Below are 21,278 nucleotides of genomic sequence, written 5' to 3'. Positions count from 1 at the left end.
ATATTATCAACATTAAAACTAAACATTCTGTTCTTTTAAATTATTAAAATTTATGGTATTTCACTATTCATTATATTTTTTAGGATGAATTCATTTATTCAATTAGTTTTGAGTTAATAAATTTGTTTCATAAATAAAAAATTGAAGAATTTTAATAAAAGTTAATTTGTATTGATCAAGAAGATAAATATTAACCTCAAGATTCAGAAGTCAAAGATGCTTTTTGCTTGAATTTTAAAACAAAAGAATGGTTTTAGAATATGTATAATTAATAAAAAGATAATATAGATGAAAATTTAAAAATAAAAAATACATTTTAATTGCCATATTGGAAAATAATAAAAAAAATTAAACTTATTTAATTTATTAAAAGTCCTATAATAAAAATGAAATTATTAATTTAATGTATTTAATCAATAGAAAAATGTATAAATTAGTTTTGGGAAATAAATTTTAATAAAGTAAATTAAATTTGTATAGCAACAGATGATGTTTTAAATATACTCACATATATAATTATTAAGAGTAAAGTTGTTAATTTATGTACTCATTTAAAGTTAATTTCCTTTTTTTTACTTAAAGCTGATATGTAAAGTAAAGTTGGATTTTGTTTAAATAATATTTAAATTGCATCTGAATATTTAATATTGAAAAAAAACTTCGTTCCTCTTAAAGATTCAAATAATTAATAAAATAATATTAAAAATTAAAAATAAAGCTCAATTCCTTAATTTCAGAAATAACTTTAGTTTTATGAAGATAACTAGTTATCTGTTAAAAATAGCTAATGTGATTAATTTTGCCTTTATAAAGAAAATTTAGACTGATAATGTTTTAAAATTAAATAATTTTTATAGTTTTTAAGACTTAAATTCTAATTCATAACTAAAATTAGATATTAATTTATAAATTTGATTTTTAATTTTAAGAAGAAAATATAAATTATATTTAATTACTTTTTTAAATAAATATACATATTTTTATAATTTAATGTTTTTATTACTAAGTAAATAGAATTTAATATATTTTAAAATTTGAATATATTATTTTTTTGTCAATATATTTGTTTATTAAAATTTATATTTAAAAAATAAACTTTTCTTTAATTGCTTTAATAATTATATTTAATAAAAAAAAAAAATCTTTGTCAAAATAGAATGTTAAAATTAGAAATAAAATAATTATAATATAAATCATTATTAAATATCAACAAATTTTAATTTTTAAAATAAATATTCAATACTAATATCATTATATTTTATTTCTTAATTTTAAATAGAAGAAAAGCTTAAATAGAAAACGAAAAATCTTAAACTACACATTCTTTAAAATCTAATAAATAAAATGATTTATTCTTAATCAATAATTCTATTTTTAATCATATTTTCAATAAACATAAAAAAAATATCAATGCAAGTATGTTCTGTTGAACCTCCTCAAATAATTTTAAATTCATTAGTAGTAGGTAAATGTTCTGAGGATTCAACTTCAAGTGATTATATAATAAGAAGTGCGACCTAAATAAAATTAAATACCATTTCAAGTTTTACAATAACCACGTGGGTAAAACCTTCAACTTAAATAGGTTCTTAAACAGAAAATAATATTTTTCGAATTACATAAGACAGTTAAGACATAACTCCTTTAACAAATAAAGGAATAAGATTAGGACTTTATTATACATTAGATTCTTCAAATTATTAGATAATGGTATAATACTCAACCTCAAGTATATAAAAATACTAAAAATATTTTATTAAATAATTATTTTTATTTATTTAAATATAAAAAATATAGGTTCTCGTTCATATATTTATAATTAAGCTTTTAATTATTAAGTTGGAAGTTGGTTTTTCATTGGAATATCATATGAATTAGATACAGGGTACATAAGTTTTTTCGCTTGGTAACCTAGCAAAGATTTAGTTTTAAAAACATTAAGAATCTCATTAGGTTCAGGTTTTCATTCTAATTTTGACGCAAGTACGCTTTTATAAATACTATATTGGGGTAATTATAAAAGATTTTGTGGAAGTATAGATAAATTTATTTACTTTCCTTAATATTCTTTTTAGAATGAACTTTAATGGTATAACTATGCCTTGGTTGATAATTAACTTAAATTTTAATAATTATTTTATTATAGATTTGAAGTTGCAAATAGTCAAATAGTATCAGATTTTGGAAATAAACTTTAAAAAAATGATTTAGATATTAAATCATTAGCTATTACTCCATAAAAAGGATTGGAATTAGAAAAATCAGTATTTTTAAGTATAAATGACTTTGCTTGGAATAATTAAAAAGTAAATTAAAAAAATTAAATTTTTATTATTATAAAATAAAAAGGCTTTTGTTATTTCTTTTTGGATAATAATACCTACTGGCTTTTAAATAAATAGTGGCGAATTAGTTTTATTTTCAAAGTTAACAAAAAAAACTTTATTTTAAGTATTAGTATATATACCATTATCAAATCCTAAAGCATTTTCGATTAAAATAAAATTAAATAATAATCAATATTCAGATGATTCCATAAATTTTACTATCGGAAACACTCCTTTTTAAGTGTAAATATCTTTAGCATTGCCTGACTCAGGCTTTGGATATAACGAAAAATATGTACTAAAAGTGGATTATAGCGGAGGAAAGACAAGTGGCTATATTTATTATAGTGTAGGTACAGATAACTTTTGGGATGAAACCGAATAAGTATCAACTTAAATAGGTTCCAGTTCTAACGACTTTACTGGAAAAATATATATTTCACATCTTAAGTTAATTGAAGGATTTTAACTTTTTATAGGAAATATAAATACTGATTGTATGTAGAATTGTAGCTCAACTTTTGCAACTTTTGGTTATATTTAATGCTTGAGATGTTCATATACTTATTTTGAATAAAACGGATAATGTTTTTCTTCATGTCCAAGTTCTTTGTATGGTATGAATAATACGCCTTTTAGAACCTGCTCGTTATGTGATGCTGCTTGCTAAAAATGCACAGGAGCTTTTTCAACAGCTGTTTCTCCGCTTCCTGTTACTGATACTATTAATTGTACAGCTTGTACTGCAAATTATTTTATAGAATCTTCTAATATGTGTGTTGCTACTTGTACTGCTACTAAAGTTGGAAATACAAAAACTTAAACATGTACTTTATGTGGCAATGGAAATATGGATATAGGTGAGAATTGTGATGATTAAAATTTTAATGATAATGATGGATGTACTAATTGCTAAATTGATTTTGGATATGTTTGCGATAATTCAACTCCTCCTAGTGTTTGTACTTTAAAATGTGGTAATGGTAAAAGAACAGTAGGTAAAAAATTTCATTAAAATAATTTTTTTTTATTTATTTATTTTAGATGAAGAATGTGATGATGGTAACTATATAAATAATGATGGATGCACTAACTGTATTATTGATCCAGGTTATTAATGTACTGGAGGTACACCTACTACTAGCGATACTTGCATTAAATTATGTGGAAACGGAATATAAGATTCTTTTGAGGTTTTTTTTGTTTGAATACTATATATAAATATATTTAAAGGAGTGTGATGATGGAAATTAAATAGCAGGAGACGGATGTACAAATTGCACTGTCGATATAGGATTTTGTAAAATAAAAATTATAGAAAATTTAATTTACACAATTATACTTAAAAGAATGTATTGGTTTTGGCATAGGCACATGTGTAAAATTATGTGGTGACTTAAAAAGAGATTAATATGAATAATGTGATGTCGGTCCATCTGCAAATGCAATAAGTTAAGCTGGTTGTTAAAATTGTAAAATAACAATTGGCTATTCATGTACTGGAGGATCAAATACTTCAAATGACGTTTGTACAAAATTGGTAAATAATTTTTTTTAATTAATAATAATAAAAAAAAGTGTGGAAATGGTGTAAGAGACATAGGAGAAGAATGTGATGACGGTAACACATTAAGTGGTGACGGTTGTTCATCAGATTGCGAAATCGAATAGGATTATTATTGTGAAAATGGTTCAATTACAAGTAAAGACATATGTACAGCTCTTTTAGCAATATGTGGAGATGGTAGAAGGCATTCTACAGAATAATGCGATGATGAAAAGCAAAGTTTAGGCTGTTAAACTTGCTAAATAACAAAAGGATATGAATGTAAAGGAGGAACCACAAAAACAGCAGACAAATGCAAAATTATATGTGGAGATGGAATAAAAGTAAAATACGAAGAATGTGATGACGGTAATACAATTGCTGGGGATGGATGTGATTAGAATTGTTAAATTGAAAGAAATTATGTTTGTACTCCTTCCTTAGATGTTTTTCAAGAAAGCCCATCTATATGTGAGAATAAATGCGGTAATGGACAAAGAGATTAAAATGAAGAATGTGATGATGAAAATACAAACAACTTTGATGGTTGCTCTGAATTCTGTACTATAGAATTAGGATTTGGTTGTGAAAATTTTGTTGAAGGAGGTCGTGATAATTGCTTTAAGTGCGTATAAAACTGTGCAAGATGCAACGGAAAGGCTATTGAAAATTGCATTTAATGTCTTCCTGGTAACTTCATGAATTAAAGAACTAATTAATGTTAATAATCATGCCCTTAAAGCTTTTATCCAAATCTCTTAAATTAATAATGCATTGAATGCAAAGAGAAAAACTGTTAAACATGTTCTTCCTCTAAAGAAAAGTCGTGTCTGAGATGTTATCAAAACTACCTTCTTCATAAAGGAAAATGTTACGAAAATTATTGTCCGGAAGGCTCTTTTTCTTTTTTGAACCCTTTAATTGGACTAGAATGTAAAATATGTAAATTTCCATGCGCCATTTGTGGTTCAGAAAGTGATTGTTTTGAATGTACTGATTTGTATTATTTAGAAAAAAAAACAGGTAGTTGTGAATTATGTAATATGGATTCAAAATGCTTATAATGTACTTTCGAAGAAAAATTATGTACGAAATGTACTTTAGGTTATTATCCTGAAAAAGACGCTTGCTTAGAAATTCGAGAAGCATGTGGAGATGGATACTATCATTTAAAAGAAGAATGTGATGACGGTAATAATACGAATGGAGATGGATGTAGCTCTGAATGTAAAATAGAAACAGGATTTAAATGTAAATTATTAAAAAATGAAGGTCCTTTTTAATGTTTTGAAAATAGAATGACTTTAGTTTATTTAAAATAATCGAAAACATCATATTCTAATATGTATATAGTTTTTGAAAGAATTTTGAAAAAAAAGCCTTCTAAGTTGGATTCTGTAATTGACATATAATTAAAAATAGAAAACTTAAATCAAAAACTTTACAATTATACAGCTTTTTTCATCTCTAACAATACCATTCGAGTTGAATTTTAATTCTAAAACACAATTCGAAATAAAAAAATCGCACTTAATTTTGGGGAATACTTCTAATCTATTGTCACTGATGCTCATGGATATTAATGGGATGGAAACTTTAAACCTGTATAAAGTGATATGTCTTATTTTATAAAATATACATCAGACGAAGTTAAATAAGCGGAAAGTGTTGCCATTTCATTTGTTGTATTATCCCTTTTGGCTATAACTGGGGTTTCTATTGGCTACATTTATAATTTTGGGTAAGGAAGGATTTATAAATTTGTCGAGATTCTTCAAAGTATTGGACTTTTGAGATTTTTGAATGTTCGACATGACATATTAGCTTAAAAAATGTTCTTTTATATAGATTTAATATATAATATGAGAGCCATGTATAATCCATTGATAAAAGCTGGAAATAATAAAATAATTTCTAACGAGTAAATTAATAATTATATTTTTGTAAGATAAGAAATACTTAATTTAAATTTCCTTTAAAATGCTTTTGGTACTGCCCTTTTGATATTCGCAATCATGTTTTTTATACAAATTCTAAATTATATAATTTTAAAAGTAGTTAAAAATGAAAAAGTTAACTATTTATCTGAAAGCTTTCATAAACATATGAAGTTTAGTGGATATTTAAGAATGTTTGAATGGCTTTTTTATTATTTTTTAGTTAGTTTTTTTGCCTTTTTTTAATAAAACTCCTTCTTTTCAAATTAATTAGAAATAGCTAGTTTTTCTATTTGCGTATTATTTATGATTTTTTTAATTTTCATCACATTTTTTTTGTTTAAAAAAGTAATACTTTATAAAAATATAAGTTAGAGAACTGATTACTTTGAAAAATTTAAATGTATTTTTGATGGAATTTAATTTGATATTCTAAAAGCAAGAGTTTATATATTTTTTCCTTACTTTTTGAAAATTCTTTATGTCATTTTTATTTTATTTTTATATGAATTCCCAACAATATAGATTTTTATGTGCATTTTCTGTAGGCTATTAAACATTATTTTAGTTTTTACACTCAATCCTTTTCATTTTCCCTTTATTAAATTAAAAGAAGTTGCTTCGGAAATGTTTCTTATTGTTTTTTTAGCCATCTAATTCTTTGCAATAGATGAAAATACACTATAATCTACTCAAAGAATTACTTCTATATCACTTATTGTGCTTTTATATATATTTGTATTGGGTTATTGTTTTACTATTCTATGGACTTTCATTTAAGATGATATTATTTTTGAACCACATATGATTGTTCCAGATAATTTCAATCCTAATGATTGGATAGAAAAAAAACAAAGCAACAAAGTATTTCCTATCCCTTAAAATGATATTCATTAATAATAAGACGAAATTAATAATGATATGCATGATGATTTTGGTAAAATTTAATAATTTGATAAAATATAGAAAAATGATAGCGAATATATAAATTAAGAATAAACTGATAATAACTGAAACAAAATTATTTATTAAAAAAAATATATTTTTTTATATAGAAAATTTATTTTAAAATTCAAAACATGTTATATAAATTAATTATTTTCTAATTAAAAAACTTTATTTGATAATATTTATTTTATTTATTTATTTCAAAAAAATAATAAATCTCTTTTAATTTGAAAGGGAAAATAATTTAATAATCAAAATATCTTTTTTTAATCTAAATTAAAAAACAATAATTTAAAAAATTATTTATTAAATACAAGGAAAATAAATATTTCTTTAATCAAAAATTAGAAAATGTTTATTGGAATAAATAACTAATAATAAAATGATATAGGAAATATACCAAATTTATTTTAATAAAATTTATACGAAAGTAAATAAAATGTTTAATAAAATACTAAATAACAAATTATAGAACAAAATAAGCAATAAAACACACTACAAAATCAAAAAATAAGTAATGTTTTTTTAAAGAGACTTAATTTTAACCCTTATAATTATTAATTGCCATTTTTAAAAGATCAATTTTACTACCAACCTCCTTCTAAAAATGAGTAAGAAATATTAGTAAAATAAAAAGAAAATGCATTAATAAAAAAATATGAAAACGATTATTAATAATTATAGTAATATAAAAATTTAAAATAAGCAAAATAATACTTAGATTTGTATGAATATAGAAATTTTTTATATGATCCTTTTCATATAAAAATATAAAATGCCTAAAACGATATAAATTATAAATAATATTTATTAACTAAAGGAAAAATCTATTTAAATAAAAAAATATCAAATTAACTATCAGTACATTTATCAGAATATTTTCCAGAACAAAAAAAATTACTAATTTGTATTAATTAATTAAAAGAAGATAAGCAAATATACTCATAAGTGTACTAAACAATTTTAGAAAATATAAATAATGGTGATATAATATTTGAATTTAAAGAATGGATATAGCAAATAATAAATGTAAATAACTTTATAGTAATAGTTTTTGAAAATAAGATATAATATTTTATTTTTGGATAACCTTATAATGAGCCAACATATGAAATAAAAGTAAACGATAATCTTAAAATAAATCAAGTTATTTTTAGCAAATCTTTATCATATTTTTTAGTGATTACAAATTTTTATTAAATATTTTTATATTAAAACAATGGGAATTTATTATAAACTTTTAGAGGAGATTTTGGAAACTTTATTAACAATGAAGAAATATTAATAGCTACTTGTGAATAGTTTACAGTTTATAATATAAAATAAAATAATGGGATAATTTATTAGAACATATTTTAAAGTCAAAATGAAGTTTTAACCAAGGTTTTGCATTTCGAATAATTCTCAGATGGTTAATATTTTTTTGCTTATACTTCTAATAAGTCTATTTTAATTACTACTGGTAACGACTATTTATGTTAAAGTGAATAATTTATAGAACAAAGCATATTTGATTATTAAAATTTGAATACAAATCATAAAATTTAATTTAAATTAATTTTCGACTAAAGACTTTAATAATTATTTGTTATTTGTAATTAATTTAATTATATCTTAAACTTTGCTAAATTTTATAATTAACCATGTTTTGTTTATTAAAAGTAAAATGCTTTCTTAATATAAAATTAAAAAAATCCTTGTGCTATTGTTTTCATATTATATTAAATTTATGGCGAAAAAAAATATATTGTACTAAATAATAAAATTCATCCTTTCCCTTCTTCTATTTTAGCTTTTGGATAAGATCTTAGCTTCTAAAGAGTTGTTTTGATTGATTATTTAAATTGTTATCCTTTAGAAGAAAGCATTGATGATAATAAAAAATAAGAATTAATATAAAAATATAGCTAGATTAGCTATTTATATGATGAAGATGTTTTTGCTAAAATTATGAATGGATTTTTAATTAATAATTTTATTTCGATGTAAGATTAATATTATATTGATACAAAATTAGAATAATTGGAAAATTTAAATAATTTTTATAAAGTTTTATTGAATTTAAATATATGAACATTGCAATATTAAAATAAGTAAAAAATAATATTACAAATTATTTATTTTTAAAAATTTTCAAAAAATTATGATTCTTAAAAGACTTAAAAAGAAGAATTCTAATAAGATTTTTTTTTTTCTACATATTTACTATTTTGTTGCGTTTTAAATAATATTATTTTGAATAATTTGCATTTATATTTTATAATATAACTGAAAATAAAAAAAAAATTCAATAAATTATTATGTATATATTTTAAAAATTCTTAAAAAATCATGCATAGAATTTTATAAAATAAAAATTTAATAAATATATTTTCTATTAAAATAAATTATAAATTAAATAAATGAAAATATTATCAAAATACATAAATCGACAAACTAAAAAAAATCAAGAATCTTTGATAAATAACGAACAAAATTCTATTCAAAAAAACTATATCTCTGGCAAAGAATAATTTTAATCAATTCTAAGAGTTCGTCCATTATTTCTTCCAGAATCATAGAAAAATGAAGAACATACTATAGAAGTTTTAGACAGATAATCATTAATATTTAAGCATGAACTAGAAAAATAAATAACCAAAGAGAAGCTATACAGGTTTTATTTTCAATTTTTTAAATATAAATAATGTTTGATAGATGTTCTAAAATATTGCCAGCAGCAGCCAAAACAAACATGTTATTTCAATACGGAATAGTAGATTTAATAAATGACACCTTTAAAGGAATAAACTAAGCAATATTTATAATAGGAGGAAGTGATTCAGGAAAAACACACACATTATTAGGAAACGTATCAGATCCAGGTATATTATTAGATAAATTTAAAAAATTCTACACAAAGGAAAAAAAAAAAAAGGTTTAGCATTTATAATTCCAAGGACAATTTTTCAACAAAAAGATAAGGTATATCCAATATCAACAATATATGTAAGTTTTTTTGGATTTACGAATTGTTTTTAAGATCTTTAGCATATTCAGGTGAACAAATAACACACAAAGTACACAATAGGGGTAATTTTTGCCAGGTTTGAGCCAAACAAGATGCGATGATATGTTATAATATCTAACACTTTTAAAGGTGGCACTAAAGAATAACGGAAAAAGAGACATCAATAGAGTAAATATAAAGTGATTTTTTGATAATTATTATTAAATTTGAGGATTTTTCATAAGCCTTTACTCTTTTTAAAAGCTAATTAGAAAAACAGATTTTCATTATCAAATTCACTATTCTTTCGCGACAATTTCAAAACACAGATATGGGAAGACAAGAAGTAGAAACTCAAGCAGATTTTTATTTGATCGATACTGAATCATATTAACCTTTAGATAGAATTAATTGTAAAGGTGTTAATAACGCAATGCTTTCTTTAAACAATGTACTTAGAAATATTTGTGAAGCTAATACCAATAATAAGTAAACTTCTTTTGTAGATTATGACTAATCCTTCTTTACTTCTTTTTTTAAAGAGTTTTTAGGAGGAAAAGCTAAAACGACTATTATTGGAACTATTTCACCTTACTAAGGACATTTAGAAGTATTTATTTTGTTTTCATTTTTTTTTAATTTTGTGTTTTTAAATATAAAGTATACTATGAGAACTGTTAGAGAAATTTAATGGGCGTTTAAATCAAGAAGTTAGGTATTTTAAAATAAAGAAGTTGTTGGAATTAAATAATCATTTTAAGATGAAATTTATTTTTTAAAAAATATGTAGAAAGAATCTATATTAATTTGTGATGAAATCAATTAAATTAATAATTCAAAATATTTAATATAAGAAGAGTAAAAATAAAAGGTTTATTTTTCAAAAAAATTATACATATATATATCTTAATGTATTTATTTTTATTTTTAATTAAAAAAGTTTATTTAAAATATTAATGAATTTTTTTTAACTATTTACTTTGTGATTAAAGTTAATTATGAAAAGATAATACAAATTATGGAAATAAGAAATTAAATTAATGATATAACTCAAAAGATTGTTGATTATGAAAAACTTATAATGAAAGATCACATAAGATCGATAGATACGAAAGAATTTTTTTTAGTAAAGGTAGTACCTTTGATGTATAATACAGTATATAATTAAATATCTTCACTTTAATAAGTAAAAAATATTAAAATATATTGATCTTTTTTTAAATAAAATAAACTTATAAAGTCATTAACAAAAAGATTAAAATAATTAAGATATGAATTTAAAATATAATAAAAATTAAAAAAAGATTTAAAATAATATATTAAAGAAAAAACAAAAAGTGATAATTTTATCAATTCTAATCATGCAAAAATTATATAAATGTTTTACAGATCAATTATTGATTTTTTTAATTGGAAATAATAAATAACTTATAAAGGCTTTGAATAACCGAATTAAAAAAAGTTACAAAATTATTTAGATAGAGTATATAAGTAAGTAAAATTAAATATTGCAACTGTATTTTTCACATTAAAAAACACTACTTATGAGTAATTTCAAATTCCTGAATTTTCATATGCAGGTGTAAAACTAAATGAGAATACTTAAAAGACAATTTCAAATACAGATAAAACATAAATATTAGAATAAAGTTTGATAAGTAATAATAAAAGCAATTCTTAAAAATAAATTGTAAATAAAATAAAATATTTTTTTAAATTATTTTTTAAAAAACAATCCTAATAATGCCAATAGTCATTTTAAATAAGTTAAATTTTCGAGGAGTAATCTAAAAAATAATTGAAATACCATAAACTAGAATAAATAATTTCTTTATAAGGTTTAGATGAAAAATGTGAAGATGAGAAAAGTTTAACAATGTCAAATAATAATCTAGGTTATTACTAAGATTAAGGAGTTTAATATTTTTCTGAATTAAAAAAAAGTAAAAGCCCATTAAATAATATAAATCATAATTTACAAATACTGTGACCGTTAAAAATGAAAATTGACGAGAATAAAAAAGGAATTAAAATACTTAGGAAAATTAATCTTGATTAAAATGTTAATTAATATAATGAAAAAATAAATTATGCTACTCTATAAGGAAATACTAATAAAATTCAAGATAAATATTTGTTAAAAAAAATTTGGAAAGTTGGCTCCTAATATATTCCTAATATTTTAAAAAATAGAAAATAAATTTTTTTAAGTTCATTTTAAGATTAAAAAAAGAACATTTCTTAAAATATAGAAATTTAAAGCAATTTTAATAAAAATATTATATTTAATTTTAATTTATATAAAGGACAATTATTATATAATTAATAATTAGAATGTTAATAATAAATAATAGTTCCGAAAATATTAAAACAAAGTAACTAACAAAACGATTAATAATAAAAAAAGAAACTTAGAAGATTGAAGAATTCTAATTAGGGTCTAAATAAAAAAAAATATCTCTTAAAAATAGTTTAAAAGCAATGTATGAAAATAAAATTAAAAATAAGATTTTTAATAAGATTATATTTGGTTATAGTGTAAATGATTTATTAGCTGAAAATTATAATAATAAATCTATTAGTAAAAATTCTTTGTAATAAGCTTAAGATTTTGAGGACAAAGAAGATTTTACATTAAGTAGTTAAAAAATGAATTTAAAATAAAAAATATTCTTTAAGAAGCATAATAATAATATTAATACAAAATATTATTGAAACAAAAATAAATTAAAAATAAATTTAATTTTATTATTTATATTTAAAAAATAAAATATATAAAAAATCAAGATACATTATCTGAATAAAACAAATAATAATGTATCGATTTTTTTTTTAATATTAACTGAAATTTAATTTTTTCTTAATTGTTTTTTAAACTTTATAACCTTTAAAAATCTTATTAATAATTTATTTTTATAAATTTAATTTTATAGATTATCACAATCACCTCTAATATGTTTTCTGTATAATTTTTATGTGTTAAATACGAAAATTATATATCATTACAATTTATACTACTTTTTATTAACTTAACTGTTATTTTGAAAACACTTTGAGTTTTAATTTAGGATTTTTTTTTATTTCAAATAATCGTCTAAAATTTTCTTTTCTAATTTAATTTTATTAATTTTATACGAAATTCCAATTTATTTATTATTTTTTTCATAGTTTTTGTTTATTTAATTTAAAAATTATTAAATTACTTCTTTTTTTAAGTTTTATTAATTTTTTTATACTTTATTAATCTTTTATTTTATCTAAAATAAGTTTGTTTTGTATAAATTATACAATCTTCGTTTTTTTTTATTTATTAAATTAACTATTTTTAAATAATTATATTTTTTATATCCAAAAAATAAAATAAAAGATTAATAACAAAACATATATTAAATAACCATTGTAAAATTTGATTTTGTATAGAATATTTAACAATTATGATAATATTATTTAATATCATTTTAATTAAAAATTTATTAAAAGCTGTTTAATAAATATTATTATTATTAACTTTTTCATTATAACAATTATTAAAAAATAAAAACATAAATAGTAATTTATAAATTAATATTCAAACTAAGTAAGAAAACTTTATTTATTAATAACTATATATGGATTTTTTATTATTTTTTAAATAAAAAATTAAAAAAGAATTTTTTTATATAAATAAATATTTTAAAGTTTATATATTATTTTTGTAAATATTACAATAAAATAAAAAAAACATCAAAATAAGTAATATTTTAAAAATAATAATATAATTTTTAATAAATATTAATAATTTATTTCAACAATTAAACCAGGGTTCTTATAAAATTTATCTATAATCAGGCCTTTGGTTTGGATTAATTTTAAAAATCTTAGTCAATATGTTATTCGCTTAAATACTAATATTATAAGATTAAGTATATTTACAGCTTTTAATTTTTTTATATAATTCATTATCAGAGCTTGCTTTAAAAGGATATTGTCCAGTTATTAAGACGTATAAAAGTACCCCTAATGCCCAAACATCAGCTTTTTTTCCACAATATTCTATCTTTGAAACTACTATTTGTTCATATTGTATTTTTTATTTTTTTTTCTAATTTTTTTTTCTAAAAAACCCAATAAAAAAAAGAAAAGACGAAAAAAAATAAAAAAACAGATAATCACTTTTTTTTTGTTGAGTTTTTTTAAAAAAATACAGAAATAAGAAAAGAAAAAAATTTGAATATGTAATATTTCAGGTGCTATATAATTAGGTGTCCCACAAAAAACTTTAAGTTTTTAAGAGGTATATATACTGAATCCAAAATCTATATACGCTACCTTTTTCGTTTATTCTTAAATTAATATATTCTCAAGTTTAATATCTCTATGAATAATATTTTTATTATGTAAATAGTCTAATCCATTCAGTAATTATTTAAAAATTAACTTTGCATCATTTTCGCTAATTTTATGTTCTTTTCGTTTTTTTAAGAATTCTTTTAAAGATAATTTAGAGAAAAATTCCATTACTAAAACTATCTTTATTTAGTTTTAAAATAAAAAATATATATAAAATATACTTATGTTTAATCCTAAAAAAAATAAGACATTTATATTATGTTTGGATGACTAATTCTTTATAATATTTGTATTTTTCTTTTTATATTTCTAATTTTTTACAAATCTAACTAAATATTTATTTAATAAATTTTCAAAGCATAATACATTCCAGTTTGTTTATTCATTGCAAGCTTTACATTTGTATTAGATCCTTTTGATTTTTTATTTATTTAATAAGTTGTTTAACTAATAAACAAAAAATATATACCTTTTCCCAAACTACCCACAATCATAAATTGAGATATGTTAATTTGATCATATGAAAAAGTTTAATTTAATTTTTATATTATTTATGTTTAACTTTAATTATTTTTTAATGATTTTTCGGTCTATAAACTTTACATTTTCTGTATATTGCTTATTTAAAGCATTAACTTAGGTTATTATGTATTTGATATATTACTTGCTGAACGAGCTTTTTATTAAATATTTTTTATTTTTATTAATCGTATTTAATTTGAAAAATCTAATTTTACTTCTTTTGTAATTTTGTTTGTTGATTTCTTAACTTTAATATATAATTATTCTTTCTTTTTCTATTAAAAAGAATTATTAATTTAACTTTTATCATTATTATAATTTTGAGTTAAATATTTATTTTTTTCATTTTAATTTTATAATTTTAATTATGATAATTATTAATTTTAAATTTTATTCCTTAAAAATAATTAATGTTATTTATTTCAAGGTTCTAATATTTTAATACTTTTTTTAGGTGAATGATGTTTGTATTTATATGTTTTAAATATTATATTTTCTATTTCATAAAATTCTGAATTTTATATGCTTTTTATTAATATTTTATTATAAATTATATTCGTTGATCTTTGATTATATATAAAATTACTTCATTTTAAGTTTTAATAATTTATTTTATAAAATTTATTAATTTAATACAATATTTTATTTACTATCTAAAACAAAATTAATTAATTATATTTTATAAATAATTTTTATAAAAAAAGTATACCCTAGAAAAGCATTTAAATAAATATTTTTTAAATAAAATATAAATAAACGAAATAAATAATATTCAATTAAAGAGTATTTATATTTGAAAAAATGATTTAAGCTTAAAATAAGTAATTTGGTTCGCAAAAATTATAAAATGTAAAAAACATTTTATAATAAAATTTCAGAAAAGATTATAAATTCAAAATAAAGCCAAATTTAATATCTAAATAAATTTCTTCAAATTATTTACCAGCTTCAAAAAATTTAAATAAATCGCCCTTAAATAAATATTAAAAAAATCAAACCAAACAAAAAGTCTTTCAACCTTAGAGATATTTTAGTCCTTAATCAAATCAAAAACAAAGATAATCTTATCTAGGCTTTAAAGTATTATCGCCTTTTATATAAAAAAAAAATTCAATAAACCGCATTTTTGAAGAGTTTAATTAAGAAAAAGCATAAATTTAAAACAATTATTTGCTTGATAAAAAGTATTTATAAATCAAAAGTTAAGAAGAGACTAAAGAATTAAATACAAACTTAAGGAAAATATAAGAATAATTTAAATCTTATATGAATTAAATTGGACTTAATTATTTTAATTAGAATAAGAGATAAGATGTAGTTAAAGCTAAAACATTAAATTAATAATATGAAAATTTCGATGATATTTTGGATAAATTAAATCATAAAAATTATTTAAGACCTAATAACAATAGAGTTAAAAAATAATTTTTATAAGATTAACTAAAGAATTTCGGAAAAAAATGAAAAACAATTTCCAATCTTTATTTATTTATTTATACATAAATAATATTTTATGTATTATATAGAAAAATAAATTTTATATTTTATAATTATTATATATTAAACAAATTTGATAATTATTTTTTATAAATCTAAAATGATAAAATAATAAAAGAAATAACAACAAAATAAATTATTTTTAACAAAATAAAATAAAATAAAAAAAAGATTAAAAAACATATATTTTAGCAAAAATATCATATGTAATAACTTATATTAATAAATTTATGTATTTATGTAGCTTTTTTATAAAATATAATAATAATTTAAATAATAGTTTATAATCATTTATTAATTGTATTTTTTCTTATTGAAGAAATTCTATTCATCATTCTCTTAATACTAGTTATTCGTTTCTCTCCTTATTATTATTTTGAAATTTATAAATAATCTTTAATTTAATCCTATTAATCAAACTCTACTAATATACAATTTTTTAAAACTTAAAATTAATGAAAGTTTTTATTTGGTAAAATAACAGAAAACGCTTCATAATCTAATTTTTACGGTGGTTCCATATCGGCTTAACTAGATAAATGTTTTTCTGTACCAATTTATTAACATTATTACATATGTGAATCTACTGATTATTTATTTGGTTAATCTTCTTCATGATAAACGTTTTATAATTATAATTCCCCTTAAAAAATAAATATTATAATTAGTTTCATATTTAAAAAAATTATACCTTTTGCTAAGATTGCTCCATTTGGCAAATTTACGACTGCATCTTTTCTATATCTTTAAATTGTAACATCATTCAAAATTTCTTCTATTATTTATTTATCTAAATAGCTTAAAGGATTAAATTAGTTAAAAAATATTTTGCATAAGGAAGGTAAACTCTCTTTTATTATGAAATTTTCTAATTCTGGTAATTTTTTTGCTAAATGAATTATTGATTATAAATTAATACTACTTGTATACATTATACAATCAGCTTAAAAGCCTTTTTTATTTTTTATTTATTTTTTTATATATATTTTTGTTTTTACTTGTTAAATATCGATTGTTAGTTGTTGCTAATTATTATATAGGAAGTATATGACCAACTCCTCTTTTTTAACGAATATTTCCATTTTCTCCTTCTGAAAATTCAGTTCCTGCCCCTCTAGTGATTATATATAAACAAGTAGCTCTATCTCCTTACTTTTTTTATAAAAATATTTTTATGAATATTTTTCTTTTATTAAATTTGTTCTACTTTAAAAACAAAATTATCTTTTTAAAATATTTCCTCTTTAGCTTCTTTTACTAATTCATCTAATGTATCGACTTTGCTATTAGGGTTTTTAGGAATTAATTAGAAAAATTAAAGGTTTTCTAAAATTTATTTTAATTTTGGAACAGCCTTTTTTATTTAATTAATATTTAAAAGGAATTTTAATTTTTTAATTACCCAAGAAGGTGTATAATTATTTAGATTAATTATATTTTAATCTACTTTTTTTTTTAATTAGTAATATTCTTTTTCGTCTAATTATCCTGATTCAGCATTTGTTTGAATAATATCTATATAAAATATATATATTTTTCTAAATAATTTAGTAAATATACCTTTCTAAAATTCAAGAAGATTATAAGCAGCTTTTTTTGTCCTAATGGATTTACTTATTTCAGGAAAACTTACATCCAAATAATTATATAAATAATTTTCTGCTTGCTTTTTATTCTCATTTGATTCCAAAAGTATTTCTGCAACATATTTTTCTTCAAATTTCATCTTATATAGTATGTAATTAATATAAATAAAATAATTTATTACTTAACAAATACTTTCTTCTACAATTTCATGAGCTTCAATGAATGAAGAAACCATATCATATATTTCAGCTATATAATTATAGAGTTCTTTTTTTGCAAAACGACCTATTAAAAGATAATTTCTAATCTAAAATAAAAAGCTAATGTAATTCTCGTGAATTTATCTCTTTAACCATTGCCAAGTATGCATTTCGGATACTTCATTATCTAAATCCCAATCTACGGTTTCAATTAATCTTAATAAACTTTCACCAGAGCATTGATTTTTGTCAAATAATTTCCAAAAAGTTGCCTTTTTTTTAATTTTTTTTTATATATATATTAACAAAAATATAAAACCTTTAAACTCCTAAGAAAAACATTTCTAACTTCTATAACTACTTCTTATTCTAAATGATCTTCATCCCAAAAATTTTGATCCTAATCATCATCTTATTTTTCTACATCTTAAACAAGTCTTTTTTTTATATTTAAAATATATATATAAAGCTATAAAAAGTAAAATTTACTATTATTATAATGCAGTTTTATTTTTATCTTTAAAAGTTTTCATTTCTTTTTCTTGTAATTAGTTTTTTTCTATTATTTTTTTTAGATTATTAATCATTTTTTTAAGTTCGTCTTCGCCACAATATTTCTTTACTTAATCCCAATCTGCATCTTATAAATATTTACTTTCTTTAAGATTTTCGGATTATTCATACAAGTCCTAAATCATTTTTTTTTCCAAGAAATTTTAAAATAATTTGTCTCTAATTTTTGAACTAGTACACATTCCCAAAAGCTTTACAAGAGGAGCAGTTGTAGTACCATTAACTAATATATATATATATATATATATAAAATAAATAATATACTTAATAAAGTTAAAAAAGCGTTTCCAGCCATATCAAAAAGTACAATTTATCGTAATTAATTTGAAAATTAATCATCTCTAGAAACAATAAGAGCAAAAGAAACACCAACAGCACCTCTAAGTCCTCCATAAGTAAGAATGTAGACTTCTTTCCAATTTAAACCGTAGCCCCATTTTTTTAAAAATCTCATAAAAGCAGCAATAGCAAGAAACCTGGCAGCAACCATACAAAAGTATAATCCAATAAGTTTATAATAATCATTAACATGAATAAGATTTGTAGATTTAGATATTTCTACAGAAATAATAACTCCTGCTAGAACAAAGATAACAGTTTCTGCTGAATAAACAATATATTTCCAAAAAGACTAAAGAGCTTAATCAGCCTCACTTGCAATTCTTTTTTTTCCTGAAGCAGCCATAAAAAGGCCTAGACTTACAAGTGCTATAATACCGCTAATTTTAATACCATAATTAAGATTTTCAGCCACGAAAAAAACCATATAGCAACTAATTAATGTGATATTTACTACCAATATTTCATCATTAAAAATTCTTTTTATCCAAAAAGAACTCACAAATCCAAATATTATTCCTAATATGACTCCTCCTATACTTAAAGTGAAAAATAATCCTAAAATTGTATCTAAACTATATGTTTATCCTTTTACAACCATTGAAGATATTTAGAATAGTACCATACATGTTCCATCATTAATTAATGATTCACCTTCAATTAAAGAATTAAATTTTTTAGGAGCACCTATTTCCTATTTATTATTAATATTTTCATATTGTAATTATAATTTATTTACTTTTAACAATGATAGTACTGCTACTGTATCTGTACATGAAAGAATTGAACCGAACATAAATGCAGCTGGCCACGTGTAATAATCATCTTCATATTATAATACTAATTTACTGCAAACATTAAAATAATAGCGCCTGACATAACACAAGGTACAGCGAGAATGAAAATCTCTTTTTATTTTTTTATATTTTTAGTATTTCTTTATATAATATTTCAATTTTACTTAGCCAAATTATCTACGAAAAACATACCAATCTGCATTAAAACCACTTTCGAAAATTAAAACAGGTAAGAAAATCATTAATATTCCATGCTTTTATTTATTTTCATATAAAGATTTTTTATTTATTTTTAAATTACTGGATCTATTTAACTTACAGTCTCAACAGATCTTCCTATTAAACCTAGATTTTCATACCAAAACCCAGCCATTATTCCAACCATAAAAAGCATAGGAGTGTAAGGTATCTAATTTAAATTAAAAAAATATTATTTTTATAATTATAAATTTTTACTGAAAAACGTTTGTTGATTTCTTTTAAAATTCCGCCTGCAGTTAAGCTTAAAAATATAAAAAAAACTGAAAGACTTTCTTTTGCAATATGTTTTTCATGATTTTTTTTGCCTTCAATTTTATGATGATTTAAATAATCATCATTATGTTAATTAGCAAATGATAAAAAAACTAACAAAGAAAAGAAAAAAAGAAATAAAATTTTCTCATTAATTTTATTTTCACTTTAATATTTTTAATTTTTTAAAAATGTCAAATTGTAAAAATTTATTAAATAAAATATGATATTTTATTTTATTTTTTAAAAAAAAAAAGAATAATCTTATTTTATTTTTAATATTTTTAAAAAATAAATATTTTATATTTATTTATTTTTTAAACTTTAAAATAATATATTTCAAAAATATTTTTCTTTTTATAAATAAATAAGTAGTATTATACTATTTTATGAAAACAATTAAAAGAATTTAAAAAGTTAAGACAATTGAAAATTAAATATATAGATTAATTTAAAAATTTAATAAAATTAAAAAAATCATTTTTTTAAAATACCATTTTTAACTAACCAAAATTTAATTCTTTTTTCTTTAAAAATAATACTATCTGGCATATACATTTTAAAAACTAACTTAAAATATTCATATTCTTTCTAAATTCTTCCAATTAGTAAAACCTCGCTTAAAACAATATGCGAAATAAATAGTATGAAAAGAATAATAGGCATGAAATAAGTCAGAAAATGCAATTAATCTTCTAAATACTATTAAGTGTCATTACTCCAAGCATTAGCAAGATAAAACGAACCTTAATTAGCATAAAAAATTCCTCTGTCATATTCAAAAATAGTCTCCATATCTAAAGGAGTATTTTCGATATCATCATCCACAATAAAATTGCTAATAGCAATTTTCATAAAATAAGTAAATGAGTATATTCCTTTTTGTAAACTTTATAATGCTACATTTTAGCATTCTTATTAAAATTTAGTTTCTTAAATTATATTTAAATTTTAATTCTGACAAAAATTATTATAGTAAATCGAATCAAACAAATAACTAAAATTTGAAAAATTAATTTATTATATATTGGCTTGTTTTATTTCCGATAGAAATTATATTATTTTTTAAAATATTTAAGGCTCTAAAAAATTTTTGTAGTTATTTTTATCATATGTCTTTTCTTTAATTGCTATAACCATTATTATGCTTTCATTTATTGTTTCCATAAAATTA

At 19.9% G+C, this 21,278-nt stretch overlaps 3 protein-coding genes across 3 annotated transcripts, besides 3 other annotated features; 1 reads left to right on the top strand and 2 right to left on the bottom strand. All coding sequences in view use genetic code 6, as the record gives it.

The window, feature by feature from the left end:
* Positions 1–1,707: 1,707 nt before the first annotated feature.
* On the top strand, positions 1,708–6,824 carry IMG5_116120 (hypothetical protein; the record flags this gene model as incomplete). The annotated part of the gene is made up of 7 exons (XM_004034624.1): positions 1,708–1,729; positions 1,798–2,306; positions 2,350–3,325; positions 3,372–3,520; positions 3,561–3,627; positions 3,677–3,867; positions 3,906–6,824. 7 exons carry the CDS (start codon positions 1,708–1,710, stop codon positions 6,822–6,824), a joined length of 4,833 nt encoding a protein of 1,610 aa, XP_004034672.1.
* Positions 6,825–13,480: 6,656 nt separating this feature from the next.
* Positions 13,481–13,524: a microsatellite.
* A 7-nt stretch (positions 13,525–13,531) lies between these two features.
* Positions 13,532–14,570, bottom strand: IMG5_116110 (protein kinase domain protein; the record flags this gene model as incomplete). Its single annotated transcript, XM_004034623.1, has 3 exons — positions 13,532–13,779; positions 13,932–14,296; positions 14,326–14,570. 3 exons carry the CDS (start codon positions 14,568–14,570, stop codon positions 13,532–13,534), a joined length of 858 nt encoding a protein of 285 aa, XP_004034671.1.
* Positions 13,819–13,845: a microsatellite.
* A 1,512-nt stretch (positions 14,571–16,082) lies between the features above and the next one.
* Positions 16,083–16,139: a microsatellite.
* Positions 16,140–16,382: 243 nt separating this feature from the next.
* On the bottom strand, positions 16,383–20,256 carry IMG5_116100 (sodium hydrogen exchanger family protein, putative; the record flags this gene model as incomplete). The annotated part of the gene is made up of 8 exons (XM_004034622.1): positions 16,383–17,047; positions 17,094–17,247; positions 17,303–17,610; positions 17,656–18,233; positions 18,372–18,678; positions 18,720–19,488; positions 19,534–19,666; positions 20,048–20,256. 8 exons carry the CDS (start codon positions 20,254–20,256, stop codon positions 16,383–16,385), a joined length of 3,123 nt encoding a protein of 1,040 aa, XP_004034670.1.
* Between the last annotated feature and the right edge of the window lie 1,022 nt (positions 20,257–21,278).

The sequence above is a fragment of the Ichthyophthirius multifiliis genome, assembly GCF_000220395.1.
Source record: "Ichthyophthirius multifiliis unplaced genomic scaffold scaff_1120509250943, whole genome shotgun sequence".
Classification (NCBI taxonomy): Eukaryota; Ciliophora; class Oligohymenophorea; order Hymenostomatida; genus Ichthyophthirius; species Ichthyophthirius multifiliis.
This window is presented reverse-complemented; position numbering and strand designations above follow the sequence as displayed.